This window comes from Anolis carolinensis, chromosome 5 (genome assembly GCF_035594765.1).
Source record: "Anolis carolinensis isolate JA03-04 chromosome 5, rAnoCar3.1.pri, whole genome shotgun sequence".
NCBI lineage: Eukaryota > Metazoa > Chordata > Lepidosauria > Squamata > Dactyloidae > Anolis > Anolis carolinensis.
The window spans coordinates 125,379,319-125,396,899 of NC_085845.1; the positions used below are offsets into that span (position 1 = coordinate 125,379,319).

The 17,581-nt window shown below is 39.8% G+C and overlaps 1 protein-coding gene across 10 annotated transcripts in view; it reads left to right on the top strand.

The window, feature by feature from the left end:
• tbc1d1 (TBC1 domain family member 1) overlaps positions 1-17,581 on the top strand; it is a 131,017-nt gene that overhangs the window by 30,830 nt on the left and 82,606 nt on the right. The window contains exon 1 of one of the 10 annotated variants that reach the window (XM_008119010.3): positions 10,041-11,509. The exons of the other annotated variants lie outside the window; for them this stretch is intronic. Coding sequence (XP_008117217.2) covers positions 11,480-11,509 — 30 coding nt within the window. The 5' untranslated portion in view covers positions 10,041-11,479. Of the gene's footprint in view, positions 1-10,040; positions 11,510-17,581 lie in introns of those variants that run through there. 10 annotated transcript variants of the gene reach the window in all.

The following is a 17,581-nucleotide window of genomic DNA, read 5'->3' on the forward strand; positions in this document are numbered from 1 at the left end:
TTATGAATATCACTTGTACAAAGAGCTGACTTCTAACAAGGTCATGCTTTTATTGACTAGTGGTTTTCAAAAGGTGGTCTCCACATGTTCATGGAGATTCACAATTGCCAAATGGATTTGGCATCATTTTTCCTTTTCAATTAGGTTATGATTGTCATTTATTTCCAAAGGGATATGTACCCAGAGATTGGGTACAGTTATTTCCAATATTGTCTGCTAGTATCCTCATCTATTGCCTTATGACAGAAGTAATGACTAATAATGTGTGTGTGAGAGAGGAGCACCATGTGACTTATGTCAAATGGTGCCAGTGTACACTATATCTTTGAACAGTTGACCTTTTGACAGTTCTAAGCTGTATTCATATTTCATATCACTCAACAAATCATGTCACCACAGTATAATCGATTTGGCCTTGCTAGACTATACTGCCTATTCAGGTAAACACCTCCTTTCAGGAGATAATAATTCAATCCAGTGCCATTCAACTTTTATCCCATATTGTCCTGGTTTATTTGACAGAATTGATTCCAGTACTCCCTTAGATACCAAAATCCATGGATGCACAGAGGGTATATATAATATATATGCACTGATTTCCAGTTTTGATTAAGCAGCATCTGTCAGTTTTTCACTCTGTAAAACACTCTGCTTTCCTCAATATATGACGAGTGAGCTTGCATTACAGAAATGATCAGAAATGAAAAAGGTCACAGTAAGTGGTTGCTTCAGTATACACTGTTGTGTTAACAGTTGACTCCAGACAAGTATAAAAGTCAGGACACATTATTGCTTCTCCCACAGAGATTTGGAATGGGATTTAAAGTATTCCCTCACGACTTCGCGGTTCACTTTTTGCGGATTTGCTATTTTGTGGTTTTTCAATAAACTCTAAAAGACTATTATAAATCATAAAAAATTACAATTTACAGCCTAAGGAAGAGGGGAGAGAGAAGCCAAAAGGAGAGAAAAGGAGTCCAAGTGGCAACGGGAGGAGAAGGAGGTGATTTATCAACACACAATTGATTGATAGAGACTTAAAATAGTGTATAACTACTAAAATAATGTATAAATATTAAAATAAATGTAGTGTCCCTACTTCATGGATTTTCACATATTGCGGGTGGTCCTGGAACCAAACCCCAATAATAAGTGAGAGAACACTGTATTCTGGAAGAATGTCCATACTACATACCAATTGCATTCAAAATGAAAAATTAAGTATTGTGGCATCTTATTATAGCATACATTTTTGGGAATAATATGCAGCTGAGATTTCTTTCATGTTGTACTCTTTGGACTCAGCCATTTATAACAGGATAGCAAAACTGAATAACATTAAAACTTATTTTAGAATACTGTATTTCATTGCGTAATAGTCACAGTTTTTATCTCCTTTTTAGCTGGAAAGTGGTGTTTGACTATTAACTCAGGCAGCATCTGATTAAAGGGGGCAGGGCACATGGGTGAGCAAATGAATGATGCAATGCGACTATTGCATGATAAAAGCAAAAATATCATTTTGGGGGAGGGGTATGACTATTCTGCAGTGGCAACTATTACATGGTCAAATGCAGTTTATGCTTAAAGACATTTCATAGAATCACAGAATCATAAAGTTAGAAGAGACCACAAGAGCCATCCAGTTCAAATCCCCTGCCATGCATCTCAATCAAGGCACCTTCAACCGATTGCCATCCAGTCTCTGCTGAAAACCTTCAGAGAAGAAGACTCCACCATATTCCAAAAAGCAATGAATTCCACTGTCAAACAGCTCTTACCATCAGGATGTTCTTCCTAAGATTCAGATGGAATCTCTTTTCCTACAGTTTGAACCCATTGCTCCATGTTCTAGTCTCCAGAGCAGCAGAAAACACATACCTGCTCCACCTTTGACATAGTAAGTTAAAGATTTTCCCCTGACATTATGTTTAGTTGTGTCCAGCTCTGGGGGTTGGTGCTCACCTTCATTTCTAAACCAAAGAGCTGGCGTTGTCCATAGATGCCTCCAAGGTCATGTGGCTGGTATACTTGCATGGAGCACTGTTATCTTCCCGATGGAGCGGTACCTTTTGATCTCACATTAGCCTGTTTTTGAACTGCTCAGTTGGCGGGAGCTGGCTCACCCCGCCCCCCCGGATTTGAATTGCTGACCTTTCAGTCGGCAAGTTCAGCAGCTCAGCATTTTAACCTGCTGCGCCACTGGGGAACATACTGACCTTAGATTTGCTCCCTCACATACAGTTTTTAGACAAATTACTTTAATGTTTCTGTGTTGTAAGATGTGACTGAAAATTTGTGAAAGAACTATGCAAGGTACGACATATTAATTGTGCTTTTCAAAATCAGTACCCCCAAATTCATTAAAACAATTGTAATATTGGAAAACTATTTTTTTCATCACAGACCTGTGTGATCATTATCATGTGTGCATGCAAAAGGTTTGACTAAAGATATTGTTAAACGGATGTGCCACATTTTTATCTTGCTGTTTCAAGATATTCATCTACATGTTTGTTACACATTTTAAATAAATATATTGGCTGAATTTTCCTAGAATAGCACCATCAAAACACACATAGCTTTGATGGTGAGATAAAATAGAAAGTGTGATGTCAACTAAACAAAAGTATATGGAACTTAGCCTTGGGGTCAGGGCTTTAATTTAAAATGCAAGTACAGGTGTGACATAGTCTTTCAAGCTGTGCATTCCAGGATCTAAAGAGCTTAGCCCCATCCATCATTTTTATGTCTCTGCCGATGGCCGAGAACTGTTTCAGCATGTCCCTGCCAGTACAAACAGTCTAAGTGTCTATAGGGTCTCCAACTGCAATCCAAATATGAGGTATTTCAGAAAATCATGTTGGGAAATGAAAAGGCCTTTACTTTATCTCCCCAAAAATAGATGCAAGCCTTTAATGCACTTTAGCTGAGGCAGATGTTTTGAAATAATTGATAACTTTAAACATAGCGTTTGAAGATGCTCTGTTAATCCAAGATTTTTTAAAGTGAGGCAGAGGCTCTTTCCTTTACAAAATCTATAAATTTTATTTTATATTTTTTCCTAAATATTGTCTTTTACCGATATTGACAGTCAGCAGGAATCTCATACAGAATATTTTATCAAAATCCATATCTAAGAGTTCTCTGTTGAGAAGCTGTGTCAGTGAAAACTGGTATAAAGTAATGCAAATAAGTAGCCCCAATGATTTCAGAAGGGCATTTTGAATCAAGCCCAGATCAGCTCCATACTCACTCTAATTCATGAAGGATATGTCCTGGCATTTAAAACAAATACTGCCAATCATAATCACTCTACTGCAGACTGTTTCAGTCAATCACTGCTTAATGTAATTGGCTTATTAAGTTCCCCCTCATTTTAATTTTTAACTGTGCTCTGCCCAGCTGTGGCAGATTCCTGTAGTCTTTTAATAGGATGGAAAATGAGGCCAGTAGATTAGTTGATAAAATTCTGCTTCATAAGTAAGAGGCTTAAATGATAATTTTGTTCATTAATATACATGCCTGTGACCAGTGGAGCAACCTTATCGTATAGTTGGATAAAACTGTATACATTTATATGGACCTAAATATAGTCATATCTTGTCTTGCTCTAATGTGCCATATTACCAGCTGCATGGTGGCCAGAAAGATTTCAAAATGTAATAAGTTTTCCAAACACAATTTTTATGGTAGGGAAAAATGTACCTGTTGAATGTTCAGAGGTCATCAGCTGTTACTAGACTTGTGTTTTTGGGGTAAACCTTGCCCCGTTTCGTGTTCCGGCTTTCGTTGGGGGTCCTGATCCATTTTTTGGGAGCCTCCCGATATCAGGATGGTAGATATTTTTTTTTTGGTTTGGAGCCCCAAAAGTCAGACCATTATGGGGGGGGGGCTTCCCACCCACTGGCTGCCCTCCCTGGCACGCGCTTTAAGGATGCTTCAGTTCTTCTTACCTGGCACCTGTTCTTTCTACTCTAGAGTAAGAGGCGCTCGGCTAAAGGCACTGTCAGGCGCACACACTTTCCGAGCCTGCCTCCATGCCACGCCACACATGCACTCTCCTTGTGTAGCGTGGCATGCAGGCAGGCCCAGAAAGCATGTGCACCTGCCAGTGCCTGCAGCCTAGTGCCTCTTACTCTAGAGTAAGAGGCGCTCCACTGTAGGTGTGCTTCTGGCCTGCTTGCACACCCCACCACACATGCACTCTCTTTCCAAGGCAAGGAGGCCTATTTGGCTGCAGACGAAAACAGGCTTTCGTTTCGAGCAGATTTTCATGCGGGGAGGGAGCTTCCTGTTTTGTGCTCCCAAAGAAATGGAAGATACAAAAGAAACAGTAGGAATGGTAGGAACTAATTCCATGCACATGTCTAGCTGTTACAGAGCCAGGGCCTTATTTATGTCAATTTTTTCAGTGGTAATGTATACAACTGTCTCTTTCTTGAAGAGACCTGGAAAAAAAATTCTGTTTCTAGGAGTTCTTTTTGCAAAATGCTAGGCACTGACAACAACAGGACAATAATGAGATGAAATCTGTATGGTTGGTTGTGTGCTTATTGAACAACAAAGAATCTCTATGGGGCTTAATCATACCCATGTTTATGCTGCCTGTCTAGAGATACAAAATCAGGAAAATTATCAGAAGCCAAGCAATCCATAAGACATGTTTACAGGCTGCATGAGTCACAGAGACTAAACAGGCCTGCCTCACTCTATAAGAATATTCTAAATCTCGTCTTACTGCTTCAATGTTATGCTGTTCTTCCTCTGTGAAAGTTGAGCACTATGACCCCTTTAAATTTAATTTAATCTAGACTGTGGGAAATTGGTGGATATAAATTTGATTGCCACTTCATATGACCATTTATTTTGTATATTTTGTATTATGCTTATATTAATTGTCTCAAGTTTGAAGGTATGCAGAACTGACTGAACAAATGTAACAAATTAACCAAAGCAGTACACTACAAAACATATGTACTCATATGTAAATCCTACTGCATTCATTTGCCTCCTGTAAGAATTTACAGTGATGCAAATTTGCACCAGTTTAGTTACCCTGGATTCCAAGTTGTGTAACCCAGTGTCTGATGGGTGCCAATGCTTTGAAGTCACCTGTTTGCAGTGATCAGTTAGCTCTTTATGTAGCACATCAAAGTCAAAAGCAAGAGGGTTTTATGTGTGCTTATTGAAAATTGATCGCCCAGGGGACTGTGCTTAACTTCTGAGAAAGCCAAACCATGCACACAACTATTTTTATGCTACTGCAGTGTTTCAAGGATTTCAGCCCATGTTTTATTCCTTTTAAAGTGTGATTACAAATTGAGTTAGTAAAATAAGGAAGACTTTTTATTACACGTGAATGCACAATATATATTGAAGAAAATATTTTTAACATCTCTTATATGTGTGTGTATTGACGTGAATGCTCCAAACATATAATCATGCAAGAAATGATATGTTCATTGGAAGAATGGTAACAATTCAAGTGTACTGAAAGCTGAAAGCCTGGAGGCTGTGGAACTTGGTACAATGCACCAATAAAAACAGTATTCTGTACTATCAAAATTGTTTATTGTATAGATAAAATGCTATTTACTATGAGCTCCCGGTGGTGTCACGGGTTAAACCGCTGAGCTGCTGAACTTGCTGACTGAAAGGTCGGCGGTTCGGATCCAGGGAGCGGGGTAAGCTCCTGCTGTTAGCCCCAGCTTCTACCAACCTAGCAGTTCAAAAACATGCAAATGTGATTAGATCAATAGATACTGCTCCAGCGGGAAGGTAACAATGTTCCATGCAGTCATGCTGGCCACATGACCTTGAAGGTGTCTACGGACCATGCCTGCTCTTTGGCTTAGAAATGAAAATGAGCCTCAACCCCCAGAGTCGGACACAACTAGACTTAATGTCAGGGGAAATCCTTTACCTTTACCTATGAGGACAATACCTGATTTTGCTTCTTTTTTCATTGAAGAAGGCCAAATGTAAGCGGTATTTTCTCATTCATTGCTCTGAAGCTTTTTTCTGACTACAGTTCATAGAAGACTGGGTAGAAAAGATGACATTTTCTGACAAGTGGCCACTAGCTAGTGGTTCACTAGCAACCACTTTAGGGATTTATTCTAGGGTCATAGGTGCAGCAGCTTTAATGTAAGTCTTCAGTTTCATGTGGGATAGCACACAGATGCACTGAAATCTATAACCTTGATTTTTAAAGGTATCATGATATGAGTTTTAATGTTTTGTTTAAAAACACAAATGACAGACAATTGAAGCACACCTAATTGTTCAATTTTGGCATTTTTATAGACAAAGATTTCTTAGCTGGCTGGTGAACTAGCCCTTTGCCCTCTCTCCACTTTGCTCACCTACTTCTGTCTTCTTTGCAAAAGGAAAAGTAGCAGCTTTGGGGGGAGAGGTGCCGAGAGAGAGAGAGAGAGAGAGAGAGAGAGAGAGAGAGAGAGAGAGAGAAACTGCTGAAACATTTGCTGCATGTTGTTGGTAACAAATTTATGTAAATATCTAAAACAGCCACTAGATGGGAAGGTACAATTTTTTTTAATTCAGTTATGGGACCCCAAATGATGTCATGACCCACAGTTTAATAAGCCTTACTGTCTAGACTATTTATTTTTATTTTTATTTACAGCATTTATATTCCGCACTTCTCACCCCGAAGGGGACTCAGGGCGGATCACATTACACATATAGGCAAACATTCAATGCCTTTAAACATAGAACAAAGACAAGACAAACATAGGCTCAGAGCGGGCCTCGAACTCATGACCTCCTGGTCAGAGTGATTCATTGCATCTGTGATTCATTGCAGCTGGTTGCAGCTGGCTTGCTCTCCCGCCTGCGCCACAGCCACAGTTTTACAGCCTATGCTGAATAATTGGCAGCATTTAGTCTTTCCAAAGACTATATTTCATGTTGCTAGGTTTTGGTTGTGTGTAGTTAGGGTCTTCTGATCCACAGGGATCACAGAATAGAAGTTATTTCTAATTAGGAAGAGATATTGGTTCTTATCAATACAATTAATTTTGAGTGCTCAGCGTTAATCATTAAACAAAAATGGTGATCTCAAATTTGGCCATATTGAAGTCAAAATCAGCTAGCTGCTAAGGAATGGTGTAGGTTCGTTCCCCAGCGTGCCGTGCTACCTTGACAGCCAGATAAAGAAATGCAAACTGGGGTTGAAGGCAATAAACAGAGGTTTTATTAAATTTCAGTCCTGAAATAAATCTGATACAGAGTCTCTGCTCAAAAGGAATCAGACATAAACAAGCAATACAGTGCAAGGCGTTTTATGCCTTTTGACAGCCATTTAAAGGACTCCCCCCCCCCCCCCATTGGCTCAGAAGTGGTCAAGCCAGGATCCGGGCTTTCATTGCCTGGGAACTCCCATTGACATCAGAGGTGGATGGAGTTTCCTCCATGGCAGGAAAAACACAGAGCTGTCATTTGTCCATTTGAAGCTGGCGCCATTCAGATTTCTGCTCAGACTTGGGCTTCATCATATGGTTTTAGGCAATGTAAAGAGTCTATGATGGTCTTATGTGAGTATACAAAAAAAAAAGTTGCTGGGACAATGAAAAGGCTAGATACAGAAAACTGAAGGGAAAGCATACAGAACAATATAAATCCCTTTGAGGCACAGTTCATATCTGATATTTCCAAAACACCTTGATGTTTCCTTGTAGCCTGATCCCGATTGCTTCTTAAATGGGATCTTTTCCTGTTTGCATTGCCTCCCTGAGGGGATTTTTTCTCAGCAGGACATCAAACCAGTTTCCCAGTTTACAGTTTCACAAGCACATACTTAATATCATATTATATGGTTTACAGTTATTTTAGGATATGCTGGATCATAATTCTAGCTGCCCTGCCAATGCACCCCAATATGGATGACCCCCCCGCCCACACACACATTCATATTTCTCCAATAAGCCATATCCATGAATCTGGGTATAAGGAAAACCCCAGAGTGCTTAGTTATGATGACACTCTTTGGGTAAGGCGATTGGTGATCAGGCCATTGTCTGAAGAACATTTCCCTTCCTCCTCCCCCAGGGCTCTGGGTTTGACAAATGATTGATTTAATCCTTTTGGGAATCTCCAGGCTTCAGGGGATTTTGGCAAGAAACCATTGGGAAAGGCTGAGCCATTGAACCTTTGATACTGCGGAAGTTATACTATAGAGAGAGAGAGAGAAAGAGAGAGAGGGAGGGAGGGAGAGGGAGAGAGGGGGAGAGAGAGAATAAAAATTATTTTGTAATTGTTTTTGGCGGGGGCTGATTTTTTGACAACAATATAATACAAACTTCTACAATGCAAACTTCAGATACAAATGCATTCTGTTCACAAATGTGAAGGCCTACAGTAGTTTTGGCAAAGAAGAATTCCTACAGTATCCCAAATTGATACATACTCTAAAAAATGGGAAGTATTGTTACTATGTTGCTTGTTCATTCTATTGCAGATAGTTGTCTACTTGGTTTTAAATCTATTGGACAGCGTCCTACTAGACACCTGACTTACCCAGCAGATTTATTTCGGAGTGTTTAGTTGCCATGTCACAAGAGTGATGTTCATTATCTATCTCAGGGGTGTCGTTTTCACCAAGGGCCACCTCAGTTTTAAGGTTGCCTTCAAAAGCTTGTTTGTAATTTTTAAGACGGATTTTAAGGCACCGCTCCCTCTGCCAAGCACTATGTCTTCTGAGTCTGCTGCATTTGAAACACGGCTGGGGATGATGGGAGTCACAACCCAACCATCACTTGTTTAGAGGGCAAGGCTTGCCTTCTGCTTTGGAGACTAGATCACAATGAAGCCAAGGAGCCAGTTGGCAGGAAAATAAATTCCACTTAAACTTTAGAAATAACTTCCTATTTGAACTAATTGACTATAGAATCTGGATTGAGGTGCAGCCTCCTTTTCTGAAAGTTTTTTAAGCAGTGGCTGGATGGCAATCTGTCGGGAGAGCTTTGATGGTGTCTTTTTGCATGGCAGAAGGGGATTGGACTGGATGGCCCCTAGGATCTCTTCCGTGATTCTATGGTTTTGTGTGGCTCTGAAGTTGGGGAAAGGTGCACTATACTGCATCCAGTCACTAGAGGGAGATATGGCAAGAGGATATCTTAGTCTGCATGTGTATCTTTGCCCAGGTTCAAACTTGACAGTTTGTTTTCATGCACCTGGAACTTGTGGGACAAACAAATTGACATGGTGAGCCAGATTAGGCCTGTGGGCCTTGCATTCGACACATGTGGCCCTAACCACCAATTAAAGGTAAAGGTAAAGGTTTCCCCTGACATTAAGTCCAGTCGTGACCGATTCTTGGGGGTTGATGCTCATCTCCATTTCTAAGCCGAAGAGCTGGCATTGTCTATAGACATCTCCAAGGTAATGTGGCCGGCATGACTGCATGGAGCGCCGTTACCTTCCCGCCGGAGCAGTACCTATTGATCTACTCACATTTGCATGTTTTCGAACTGCTAGGTTGGCAGGAGCTGGGGCTAACAGCGGGCGCTCATTCTGCTCCCGGGATTTGAACCTGGAACCTTTTGATCCACAAGTTCAGCAGCTCAGCGCTTTAACACACTGTGCCACCAGGGGCCCCAACCAACAATTATGACCTGGTTAATGGAAGATTCCATGTTATCCTGGAGTTTGGTATGGAGTAGAGCCTAGCATAGACTAAATTCTAGGCTTTAAGAAAGCTGACTTCAGTAAAATTACAGAAATAATGGGTGTAATTCCGTAGTAGGTAAAGGTAAAGGTTTTCCCCTGACATTGTCTAGCTGTATCCAACTCTGGGGGTTGGTGCGCATCTCTGTTTCTAAGCTGAATCGCCGGCGTTGTCTGTAGTAACCTCCAAGGTCATGTGGACGGCATGACTGCATAGGGCACCATTACCTTCCTGCTGGAACGGTACCTATTGATCTACTCACATTTGCATGTTTTTGAACTGCTAGGTTGGCAGAAGCTGGGGCTAACAGCGGGAGCTCACCCCAGTCCCCGAATTCAAACCACTGACCTTCCAGTCAGCAAGTTGAGCAGCTGAGCGATTTAGCTGGCTGCACTACTGGGGGCTCCTAATTCCGTAGTAAGGAATACTAAAAGAGAGGGGAGAAGAGTTGAGTTCATGAGAGATGGGAGCTTCTAAAGAGTGAGATATTGTGAAGATACAATTTCACACAATTCAAACAAGAAGAAAAAATGTTACATATTTAAAGAAACAAAGATGAGTTGCTAAAATGGGAGGCTGGGTTGCCACCTATCAGGATGCATTGTGCTTCCTTGCATGGCAAAATGGGTCTGAACTGAATGGGACTAGTGTCTTCCAATATGTTTCTACACTTCTGTATGGCCTTTCTGCCCTTTTCTGTCTTTGAGCAGAACAGTTTTTGCATCAATTAGGATTTTATTGAAACAAGTTGTAGCTTACCTCTTTCACCATATGCTTGTGTTCAACCTTTCTATCTCAGTTCAAATCAATATATCATACAGAACCACCTCCGAAAGAATGAAACATATGTATGTTTTGATTTCCTCCTCTCCATTTTACCAGATGATTCTGTGTGTTTGAGAGGGGAAGATGTTTTGGCAGTTTAACAAGGAAATGTTTATTTCTGCTTTATTAAGGAAAAAAACCAAAGGTCTATGACTATTTCATTTCAAAACCACCAAAAATAATTATAGATATTTTACTACATATATGTAAAGAGAAACTGCACGAGTTACAAATACCCACTTTGTATTTCATGTTTATATTATAAAACAGCACAGTTTCTCTGTTGGTCTAATGTTATACACTTAAATCTTTAATAGCGAGACAAGAATGGTTTAACTGAATTTGGATTTTATTTTCAGTTACCAGTGACATTATTTGAAAGTTGGACTGTTTCCAGAAAACTCTATTAACGGCTGCAGGTTTTTTTTTTTGAAAAAGTAGTGCTTATGAACACTGTCTTTTTATTCAGAAGTCCTTGAAAGTTACCATTATGCGTTCATAATTTCCCCCCACCTTGGCATGTTATTGCAGGGCTCTTAAACACAAGCTGCTCCGTTTCACAGCTTCCTGAGCCATCTACAGAGCACCACTTTGTTAGTAATTCCTTGGCTCCCCCTCTCCCTGAGAGTAGGTGGAGTCTCTTTTTGAAAGCAGCGTATAGAAGACTCCCTTCTGCTCTGGACCTACCCAGCCTTTTCCTTTCTTACATTGAAAATCTCTGATAGACCGTGGAATTGTGTGAGAGAGGAGTGACCTCATAGCCGCTCGCAGACCTGGAAACAAGCATGTTCCTTTGCAGCATGCTCTGAAAGGAGTGCTTTCTTGTCTCTCATTAAATGAGCTTACGGCTTGAGGCAGATGTTGGTGAAGGTGGTTTTAGGAGAGAGCAAACCCTGAAAGAGAAGAAGAGAAAGTGGCTGGAATTACAACTTGTGACACACGGCTGTTCCTGCCTTTGTGAGGATGTCACCATTGTTCAATTGGGTGGCAAAGGTAGGCGGAGATTTTAACTCATCTATTCCCTTCTGTGGCTCTGACTGTATTTTTACATTGAGATACTGCTGGAGTAAAAGGAAACTCAACAGTAAAGTTCCATTCAAGAAAAATAACTATATAAATGGGTATATAATAAAATACCTATCGCACTCTGAAAACATATGTAAGTGAACCCTTACAGTGCAGTCAGATTGCGCTCCCTTGCAGTAGCAGGGCTTCAAGTTGCACTTCTTGCTTCGCCAAAGTTTTGTGGAAGCGGGAAAAAGAAAATTTAACATTGACTACAGCAGATGAACTTTCGTCATTCATTTAAATCTAGCCATTCTCGTATTTGTTCTGGATAGTTTGGAATCATATTATGCTTGTTTGATTTTAAAATGTAGAGAGACTTCTGTTGAAATTTGGATTTAGGTAAGTGTGCACAGAGCAATCTGAACAAAAGTGTCAGAGGTAGTTTATATTTTAGCTGTCTGTCCAGAAAGCTTGATAGTCACTCCCACTGAAACTCTGCTTTCTTCCAAGTGAGGGCATGGAGCAGTAAAAGGTAAAGGTTTCCCCTGACGTTAAGTCCAGTTATGTCTGACTCTGGGGTGTGGTGCTCATCTCCATTTCTAAGCCAAAGAGCCGGCATTGTCCGTAGTGACCTCCAAGGTCATGTGGCCAGCATGACTGCATGGAGCACTGTTACCTTCCCTCCGGAGTGGTACCTATTGATCTACTCATATTGGCATATTTTCGAACTGCTAGGTTGGCAGGAGCTGGAGCTTACAGCGGCCACTCACGCTGCTCCCGGGGCTTGAACCTGGGACCTTTCGGTCTGCAGCTCAGTGCTTTAATGCACTTTGTCACCGGGGCTCCTGTGGAGCAGTAGCAGGCAATAATTGTGATAAGAAAAATATACTGTTTGGGATTGTTGACTGGTTTGGGATTGTTGACAAACAGCCCAGAACACACCCTAAAATAAAACTGGGACTGGGGAACAAAATCCCAACCAAAAGTATTTTAATGTTGATCACATTTATCTCCTGGTACACACTTATTGTACCATAGAAAAATGCTTGGGACTAGAAGTGTTTTACATCTCGTATTTCCTCCCAGATTTTGGTAAACATGTATTTGCATATTCATACATAATGAGAAACCTTGGAGATGGGACATAAGTCTAAACACAAGATTCATTTATTAACACATAGCCTGAAATTTCTGTTAAGAACCAACTAAAAACCTTCCTGTTTAAATAGTAATTTAGTGAAGAAAACTAATGAGGAATGACAGGAATATCATATGTTATGGACTGGAGTTGAGTGCATTACATGTCTTGATATGATGCCACATGAACTTTGAATGTATATTGTAGTTGTTTTTCTTAATTTGTTTATTTTATTATGCTTATATTTATTGTGATGTACTCTGATTGTTGTTTATGTGATTTTAATATGTTGTAAGCCGAGATATTATTATTATTATTATTATTATTATTATTATTATTATTATTATTAGCAAATAATCAGAAAGCAAAAGTGTCTTTATATCAACCATCCATTTTTTAATTTTGGAATTCTATATAAGGGATGCGCGATCTGTACTTTCTTCAAATGTAGTAGATTGGTTATGGTGGGATGGAAAGAATAATTTAATTCACATTTGCTAATTTCCTTGGGTACCTTCTGAAACCCAATGTATTCCTTTAAAGCTGTAAAGGCAGTCACTAACTTACGAACAATATAAGTTCTGTGGGTTTGTTCTTAAGCTGAATTCGTAAGTATATTTTTAAGTGCAAGTCCAGCTCCACTTTAGCTTTGGATAGCACTGCCATGATGTTTCTTTTGCTCTCTGTGCCCCTGTTCAGAAGAGTTCATCTCACTTACTGTCCCTGTGGATAATTGGATTTTGAAAAATGTGGCTTGTGGAAACAAATACTGGTGCTAAAGTTTCAGTGGAGACACCTTTTCCCCATGATAACTCTTTCAGGAGTGAATTTCCCTTTCTAGGGGTAGATTTCTCTCACTTCCTGTTGTCTCACCCCCGTTCTTAACTATGAGTCATTTGTAGGTTAGATGTTTGTAACTCAGAGACTGTCTGTATATGGTTTATTGAGGTCTGGAAACTCATATTCCAAAATGTCAGCAGTTGAAACAGTTCATCTCACTATTCTACTATTGGGGCTAACAGAAACTATATATGGCATAAAGTAAGCTGTAGCCTATTCTTCTTTCGTGTCTCTACCTTCTGATTCAGATTTCATGTCTTGGATGGAACAGAAAGCTCTGTGGTGTGCTACTGCCCACAGGACTTGGTTGCTAACTATACAATGAAATATCTCCCCCTCACATCCTTTTTGCTTGACAAATGGACTTAAGGTGGTTAGTTGTGGCTGTGCTGGGGAGGACAGAGCAGTTTCTAAACATAATTTTGGGACTGTATTTCCATTGCCAGAAATAAATTGTACAGTTTATTTAACAGCAACACAGAATTAGTATTTTATTTTGGTCAGCAAAACAAATATAAGTTTGTTCAAATCTAGAGTAGGAGTATTGACAAAGCAGGAGTAAGTAAACATACACAGACATGCATAACACTGTTGTGAAATGTATTTTACAGTCTCCACTGTAAGCTTCCCTTATAAGAGCTGTGTTCCATTGTTCCCATTTTACAGAAGAGGAACTGAAGTTGAAGAACAGGGATTTGTCCAAGGCCACCTAGTGAGTCAGCACTCAGCCAGACATCTGATGTCAGACTACCTACATCCATATCCTAACACTGGGTCAGCTATTCATCACTTGAACTAGAATGACCTAGTTCTAACCTTTTATATTACAGCAACACTTGGAGAAAATTAATGCAATTCAAATGCACATTCAGTTGAACCTTGATTTAAGAGCATCCTAACTTAAGAGCATTTTGAGTTAAGAGCTGATGCTGAGCCCAGATTTTACTTTGTCATATGAGCAGTATTTTGAGTTAAAAGCTAGTGCCAGAGGGAGCACTAGCACAAGAGGATAGGGCTTTAGGGTGTCAAGGGAGCAGCCCCTGCGCCTTGTGCTGTTGTCCGCTTTAGGAGATTGCTGTCTGCTTTATTCTTGTCCACTTTGGGTTAGTTGATTTTGTGTGCTTTTTATTCCTGGTATGTTTAGCTTCATGAACAGAGAGAGGGAGAGAGCTCAAGAGAGGGAGAGAGGCTGGAATGAGTACAGTATGAAAAAAGGATGCTTCTGCCTCTTCACATTGTACTTTGTGCTTCCTTGTCACAACTTTGTGTTTCTGCTATTGCGCCACAATTTTGTGTGTCTACTGGGTTCAAATCCTGAGAGCGGAATGAGTACCCGCTGTTAGCCCCAGCTCCTGCCAACCTAGCAGTTCGAAAACATGCAAATGTGAGTAGATCAATAGGTACTGCTCTGGTGGGAAGGTAACGGCGCTCCATGCAGTCATACCGGCCACATGACCTTGGAGATGTCTATGGGCAATGGCTCTTCGGCTTAGAAATGGAGATGAGCACCAACCCCCAGAGTCGGACATGACTGGACTTAACGTCAGGGGAAACCTTTACCTTTATCTTTATTTTAAAAACACATAACAAAAATGAGGGGGTTCGGGAAGCAGAAACAGATTACTAGCATTTTAATGGGAAAATTTGCTTTGAGATAAGTGTGATTTGGGTTAAGAGATCAGTCATGAAACAAATTAAACTCTTAACTCAAGATATCACTGTACATACTGATTTCTTCAAACTTAATTTCAGATTTCAAACTTCCTTAATTTTTGTTTAAAATTTAGGAGCAAAAAACCAATGAAATAAAGTGAATATATTTCTCTCTGGTAACAATTTTAGTGTGGATTTCAGCATCTCTGATTGATTCTTCAGTCTATTCTGGGATATTTACAAAGACACTAAGTACCATGGCTACAAAAATGTTCCAAGAGTGGCCTTGAGAGAGATTAAATGAGATCTAAAGAAACTTAAGTTCTTCTCCCACTTTATGTGCTGCATTAGATCTGTCATCTGTTCTGACATACTAAACATTTGTTGATCTTGCTTGGTTCATTGAAGCCTTGGAGTAGGAATAAAACGATACACTTCCTATACTCATGTATACATTCATACACATAAGTCTAGAAAATTTAGTTTAAAATAGACCCAAAAGTCCTGGGTCAACTTGTCCACATGTCAGTGTAAGTACTGTACTTCAACTCTTTTCATAAACAGAACCATCCCCTTTTCTGAGTAGAGTGATGAAAGGCAAGAGCTTAGTCCATCCCGGGAATACCTAAAAGAAACATCAACTTCCTCTAGTTTTTCTGTCGTGGCACTGCTTTTGGCCTTTTTGAATGCCTGAAAGGAGTAATGAAAGCAGAGGTTGTCTTTCTTGGGTGGCATTGGTGCTTTCCTGCCTCTGTGGAATGACTTCCAGCTTATCTACATGTTATATCAAAATCCATAATTTTGGACCAAAAACCTACCCTATATTTATACATGAGGTCACCTTATACACAAATATATATGGTTATACTTGACTTTAACCCTGTAGTAGGTTACTTCTGTTTATAACAGCATACTTCATTTACTTGTCTGTATTCTGTTCCACAATTAGCTACTGTAGCCTGTTGCCGCCTGGGCAGCAACAGGCCTAGATGGATAGTTATAAGATCTTTTTGATGACATAACCAAGCTAAGTTTGAAAACAAGTTTAACAAAGTTAGTCAAATAATGGAAATGGGTGCAGGGTGCATCAAGATGTATACTTTACAAAATCTAAGAATTGGTTCAAAATCTAGGTATTCAGCTGTCAAGGAGCCGACGGAAATGTACTTCCTTCTTAATGATACTTAATGGTGTTAGTAGACCAAGTTGGGAAATGTTTTAAACATTTTCCCTGATGTTTTTTATACTCACCCATATCTTTTCCTGAAATCATTTGTAGACATTATCTTAATTACTCAAAGTATTCTGATGTCCTTTAAAGAAACACTTGTACCATTAAAAACTAATGTGCTAAAGCAAAAAAATTGCAAGCTACTACCTATGGTTAGCAAAGGATGCCATCCATAGCTCCACAGATGAGTATCAACACATATACTGCTACTGATCAATTCTTGATTCCCAGAGTACTGAATAGCATAATTAAGATTTGCAATATGAGAAGTGACATGCTATTTAAAGAACTGAAAGTATTCCTTTGATTCTGTTTAAAATCTGAGTTTTACATGCCACTGTATTAATAATGATGCAGTGCTTTAAAATGAACTTTTTACAACCCTATCACAACCACTACTATGTACATTCAGGGTCTCCATGACAGGGAGTGCAAAATGTTCATCCCCAGCCTATCAATTGGCCCACAGTCCAAGGACTTACCTTGTGCGATGAGGTCCAACCACTTCTATGGCAGTTTGCTATTTTTATTTTTTAAATGCTACACTTCATGTAATTGTGAAGTTTCTTTTAAAAATAAAAAGGGGGAAGTGGCACAGCAGAAGAGTGGACTTATGCCAACCATCTGGAACTGCAGTTTCACATTACTAAGACATCACAGTTGTGCAACACCAGCAGTGGTGCAAAGAAAAGAGTGACAATGCCAGTAAGTAGCCACTATCCCAAGTAGCGGATACACTACATATTGCAGCTTCATGTGGTAATGTCCAAGTTGATCAGGCTTGGTGTTTGCCATAACACATACAAATCTGAATTCTTTCTGCACCCACTGTCACAGGCTGATTGGTTAGAAAGAGATGGTGGGGTTTTTTTCGGTCACTAAAAAGATCAAACTAATCATGTGCAAACTCAGAAACACTGATTACAGTACTGCATATTCTTTGTTAATGTCTTTTACATTTCAGAAATTGCACTTGATACTGAATAGTAATACATATTGCTGGCTGCTATATCTCCCAGGGAGGTATGTTTGCAGAACCATCTTTAATCAGAGAAAACTAGTACTGAAAACAAATCTTCACAGTATCTGAGCCAATTTTGCCATTTCTACCATGTTATCTGGATGCCTTTCATGGTCCTTTCCATGGAGGAGTCATTCCTGTTGTCTCCTGATTTTCTTACATGCAGTATACACT